The following is a 1,503-nucleotide window of genomic DNA, read 5'->3' as shown; positions in this document are numbered from 1 at the left end:
CAAGTTATTATTTTTTATTTTTATTTTTGTATTTTATCGGCATTGTTAATCTGTTACTGTATCCGTTCGTTTGAGCTTTGACGAGGTTTCGCCTTAAAGTCAGATCTGCTCTCTGCAAAAAGATTCTGAATCTGGTGGTTGGATTGAGTTGTTTTTGGTTATGCGTTTGTACTGTTTGTTAAATGTACCAAAGAAAACTAGGTAAAAGAAGAATAGCTCTGATACTTTCTCCATGGTTCTTTTTGCATTCACATTAAGAACTGGATTTCTATGATGTTTGCTATGTTCATTAGCAAAGAATGATAAGAATAATAATGGTAAATAAAATAGTTAGCCTTTATCACCCCCTTGAAGCCTTGATGTCTTCTAAGTACTAACTTGTGGTTAAGAGACATGGGATTATTACTATTAGAATTAAGATGTACCAAAAATATTAAATAGCAAAATTTGGAAAACAAATTTGTTGAGTATGTTACCATTATGTACCCAGCAAGTATTGGTTTTTCAGGAACATATTTGGTACTGGTATCAAGTATGGGATCCATTTAGGAGTAGTTATACAATGATAGTAGAAGTACAAGTTTGTTATGTATTTTAACCCTTACAGTCTTCGGTTGAGTTTACCTACTATAGCTGCTTCTTTTTTGTTGTTGTTGTTGTTGTTATGATTAATTTTATTTTGAATGCTTTATCATTTGTGATGTATTAGTGCGTTACTACCATGTGAACTGTGGAACAACTATTCTCAGCTTATCAATTGATGAATGTATTAGTGCGTTACTACCCTAGGAAATATGAACTGTGGAACAACTATACTCAGCTTATCAAAACGACTTTATGCATATTAGACCTTTTTCTATTTTTTTTACAGGACTTAAAAGGGAATTGCATCTCATTTTATATCTAAATGATAAAAATCTAAGTTTAAAAGAATTCTGTATGTGGTCCTTGCATGATATGAACCTTGTGCTAATTAATTCTGCATCTTACAAGTGGAAAAAGATCACCTTAACTCTGTTTTTTCCCCTCCCTTTTTTGTTTGCCTTCTCACAAGTGGATTTTTATTTGTATAGGCTAGCACATATGATAAAGAGGATAAATCTTGGTCATCATATTTTTCTCATGTTATCCCTTCATTTCGCTTTGGTGGATCCACGACAAGCAACCACCAAGATGATCTTAACCACGTTCAATCAATTTCTGCTAGATATGATCAAGAAAATTTTAGATATCAGGATATTCCAATGGATGAATATGCTGATTGTAATGCACTTAATACCCCAGATCTAGTGAAAGATGAAACTGATGAAGATCCTACCTCTAGAAGGAGCAGTAGCAGTTCTGAAGATTTTGCAGAAGCAAAGGAGCAGCAAACACCAATCGCATCAAAAGAGCATCCACTCAAACTTACCGAGGACTCGACTTTTATTTCTTATGATTTGTATGAATTTTTTGAATCATGCATACCTAACATTGTAAAAGGATGTCACTGGGTCTTAGTTT

At 33.3% G+C, this 1,503-nt stretch overlaps 1 protein-coding gene across 3 annotated transcripts in view; it reads left to right on the top strand.

The window, feature by feature from the left end:
• The window catches only part of LOC107619310 (oxidation resistance protein 1), a 5,306-nt gene continuing 3,855 nt past the window's right edge, over positions 53 to 1,503 (top strand). The window contains exon 1 of one of the 3 annotated variants that reach the window (XM_021112630.1): positions 53 to 1,503. In XM_021112630.1, coding sequence (XP_020968289.1) covers positions 1,245 to 1,503 — 259 coding nt within the window. In that variant the 5' untranslated portion in view covers positions 53 to 1,244. The other 2 variants (XM_016321565.2, XM_016321566.2) reach the window with 2 other exon arrangements.

This window comes from Arachis ipaensis, chromosome B09, assembly GCF_000816755.2.
Source record: "Arachis ipaensis cultivar K30076 chromosome B09, Araip1.1, whole genome shotgun sequence".
Taxonomy (NCBI): Eukaryota; Viridiplantae; Streptophyta; class Magnoliopsida; order Fabales; family Fabaceae; genus Arachis; species Arachis ipaensis.
This window is presented reverse-complemented; position numbering and strand designations above follow the sequence as displayed.